At 36.2% G+C, this 3,762-nt stretch overlaps 1 protein-coding gene across 1 annotated transcript; it reads left to right on the top strand.

Annotated features, from left to right (window-relative positions):
* The first annotated feature begins 1,363 nt into the window (after window positions 1-1,363).
* Window positions 1,364-3,051, top strand: LOC106335814 (aquaporin PIP2-7-like). Its single transcript, XM_013774429.1, has 4 exons — window positions 1,364-1,724; window positions 1,821-2,116; window positions 2,474-2,614; window positions 2,744-3,051. The coding sequence occupies exons 1-4, from the start codon at window positions 1,436-1,438 to the stop codon at window positions 2,861-2,863; spliced, it is 846 nt and encodes a 281-aa protein (XP_013629883.1). The 5' UTR covers window positions 1,364-1,435; the 3' UTR covers window positions 2,864-3,051.
* Window positions 3,052-3,762: the final 711 nt, after the last annotated feature.

The following is a 3,762-nucleotide window of genomic DNA, read 5'->3' as shown; positions in this document are numbered from 1 at the left end:
GTCTCCAGGAACTCCATGTGGTACTCCAATACCTGATAGAGACATATGTATGCAAAATGCAACTTAGACATGGCTAAATCCTAATCTATATGATGAAAATGCACATGAATAAATGGATAAAACAATGTGAATATGCAAGATATCAATTTATCATTAATTGAGTTTTATTTCTGTAAAAGTTTAATACTAAAAATAAAAGTCCAATAAATGTACATGGTTAAAGATGCTCGAATGCATACAAACCTATTGTGTGAGATTTTCAATAAAGTTTATAAAATCTTCGTCAAAATTTTCTTAGCATAAATCCACGAGTGAGTAACTTACCTTTACTAATTTCGTCAGAAGTGTACCACATCATCAATCAATCCATCTCCCTCTTTTCTTGTTTTGTATAAAAGATGATCTTTTTTAACCACCACGGATAATATGTTCTTCTAATATTATTTCTGCTAACAAGTATGTAGAGAGTTTTAACCAAACAAAATGTTAAATAGCTGTTAACTATTTGGAAAGTAGTTAGTTTAGATAGGTACTACTAACCACTTGGAAAATCAACATTTCACCGAAATAACTTATTTGGTAAATAAATTAAAAACAAGAAGAAACTTGCAAAAAAGGAGATTGGACAATAAAAGACAAAGAAATCGATATAACCGTTGAGAAGAAGAGAAAAAAGGGGTCAGATGACATGCTGACGAGAAAACCTTACACCTCATTTCTATCATTAACCCTCACATGGCTTACCTGTACATTTGGGTTCCACCATCTTCTACTTTTTCTATCTATTTTCAAATTGTATTAACCCCAAAAAATTATTCAGCAAATCTTAATTTACATTATTCTCTCGCATTTTGTTTTATTATCAGAAAATATTCACAATTCCAGAACCGCAGAAGATTTTGTCCATAGCCACCTTTGATTTTTATTTCGTATCATCACTGTCAGATGATACTAAATATTAATTATTTGACATATAATGCCTGTAATAATACACATAAAAACAAAAGAAAACAAAACAAATAAACTGGAGTATAAGTTTATCTAGTAATTAGTTTTCTTTTCTCGTTATTTATTAAATGATCTTATTAATGCCTTGATTATTCGATATTAACTAGAACTAGAAAGTTCCAAGTACAATTTTAAGTTTAGAGGTAATCATCCGACATTTAAATTCCCAAAAACTCTAAGAATATTTCCCATTATAGCATTAAGACAGCATTTGCCGTACAAATAATGATTTTCTTACAGAGCTGTTTAAGATAATTACACATTAGTATTAACTAAACAAACACAAGAAAATACCGAAAACACCCTTGGCTTATCCATGGGCACTTGCTAGGTTCTTTTAAAAGGCAGAAGAGAGACACTGTCGTCGTCACTCACCACCACTCCATACCTATCTAGAAAGAGAAAAACTAAAGTTTCTTTAATAGAGATGTCGAAAGAAGTGAGCGAAGAGGGACACACTCAAAGCCATGGAAAAGACTACGTTGATCCTCCGCCAGCTCCGTTCCTCGACATGGGGGAGCTCAAGTCGTGGTCTTTCTACAGAGCTCTCATCGCCGAGTTCATCGCAACGCTCCTCTTCCTCTACGTCACCGTAGCCACCGTCATCGGCCACAAGAAGCAAACCGGTCCTTGCGACGGCGTCGGTTTACTCGGTATCGCATGGGCTTTCGGTGGTATGATCTTCGTCCTCGTTTACTGCACCGCCGGGGTCTCTGGTAAGTTACCATCTCACCTTTAAAATAAAAATCTTCTTACACGTTTCGCTTACTTTATTACTAATCTTGTTCTTGGTTTGGTTTTTTTTTTCTCAGGTGGTCACATCAACCCAGCTGTGACTTTCGGTCTGTTCTTGGCGCGTAAGGTCTCTCTGGTGAGAGCTGTTGGGTACATGATTGCTCAGTGTCTTGGAGCCATTTGTGGTGTGGGTTTCGTGAAAGCTTTCATGAAGACTCCTTACAACACTCTCGGAGGCGGAGCTAACACCGTAGCCCCTGGTTACAGCAAGGGAACTGCTCTCGGAGCTGAGATCATTGGAACTTTCGTCCTCGTTTACACCGTCTTCTCCGCGACTGACCCTAAGAGAAGCGCTCGTGACTCTCACATCCCTGTAAGTGTTCCTCTCAAAGTGGATAAAGTTTAGATCTTTTAGGGTTTTGTGATAAAGTTTGGTATAATATTAAATGGGTTTGTGTAGATTCTGATTATGTTTGAATCTTTTATATGGTTTTATGATTAATCTTGTTAATATATATATTAAAAGGGGGCTGTAAAGATTCTTATTAAAGTTTGAATCTTTTGGGGTAAATGATAATTTTCTTGAATAATCTTAAGTGCGTCTGTGTAGTTCCTGGTTAAGTTTGAATCTTTTTTTGGGGTTTGTGGTTGTCTCAAGTGGGTCTTTGTTGTGAAGATTATGATATTGTCTGAACGTTTTTTTGGTTTGGCTGTTCTGTTTTCTGACTAGGTTTTGGCTCCACTTCCAATTGGATTCGCTGTGTTCATGGTGCATTTGGCTACTATCCCCATTACCGGAACTGGAATTAACCCAGCGAGAAGCTTTGGTGCTGCTGTTATCTACAACAACGAGAAGGCGTGGGATGACCATGTAAAGTCTTAACTCATCATCTTAATTTTTTTTTAACTTAACGCATCATTTTAATTGATACATTAACTTCGTTAAAAGTATATTAACCATTCGCGTCTCTAATTATTTGATGTTCACATGTTTTTTCAGTGGATCTTCTGGGTTGGTCCGTTCGTGGGAGCACTAGCAGCAGCAGCTTATCATCAATACATCTTGAGAGCTGCAGCAGTTAAGGCTTTGGCCTCGTTCCGAAGCAGCGCAACAAACTGATGATGAAGTTGTGAATTTTAGCCACTTAATGAAGGATTAAATGTTACTTTATTTGTTGCTTTTGTGTGTAATGAGAAAGAACTTATTAAGTTGGTGGATGGATCGATGATGTTAATTATGAAATGGATCTATGTTTTCTTTTCTTTCCTTTATTGATTTTTGTTACAGAAAAAACCCACTTTGTTCAATAGTTTAGTCCGGTGTGTCTTGGGAATCATTTGGCTTTTTATAAGTTAATCTTTCTATTCCTCTACATCCAGTTCAAGAGTATCTTCACTTAATTTCGTATTATTGTATTATATGATTTGTCGCAACTCTTATCAGTAACGTCGAAATAAAATACATTTTTTTCTGCTGGTCATGCTGTATTATTGTGTATAGGGGAGGCGTGGTGGGTCATCGATTTCATTTCGTTTCATTATCCTCGGTTTGTCAACAAACCAATTAGTCAGGGACATGTGTACTTTCATATCAGAGTCGAGTAAGAATAATGCGTTACGGCTGTTTCTCGATTGTTCGTTGGATTCCATTTTGCTACGATTTAACTTTTTCGTAAAGTTCTTGCTCATGCTTCTTTTTAGTCTTTTCTTACTCATACAACAATTTTTTTATATTAAAGTGAAGCCAATGGGATTACTACAACCAGACAAACAACGAGACATTAAGCCCATTTCCCACCGCACTAAACATTTTGACGCATGTCGCCTAGCTAATTTTCACCACATGGGTAACTCCGTACGTGAATATTGCACGTATTATTATCACTGTTTTATAGACCCACACTACCTGTTCATGTTTGGACTTACTGAGAAGTGATCTGTATTCGGAACTATACCAACTCAACTAATTGTTTTCTATCTAAAATAATTGAATCATTTGTCTCGACTAAATAGTTGAGA

Source organism: Brassica oleracea, chromosome C3 (assembly GCF_000695525.1).
Source record: "Brassica oleracea var. oleracea cultivar TO1000 chromosome C3, BOL, whole genome shotgun sequence".
Taxonomy (NCBI): Eukaryota; Viridiplantae; Streptophyta; class Magnoliopsida; order Brassicales; family Brassicaceae; genus Brassica; species Brassica oleracea.
The sequence above is the reverse complement of the archived record's forward strand: the minus strand, read 5'-3'. Positions and strand labels throughout refer to the sequence as shown.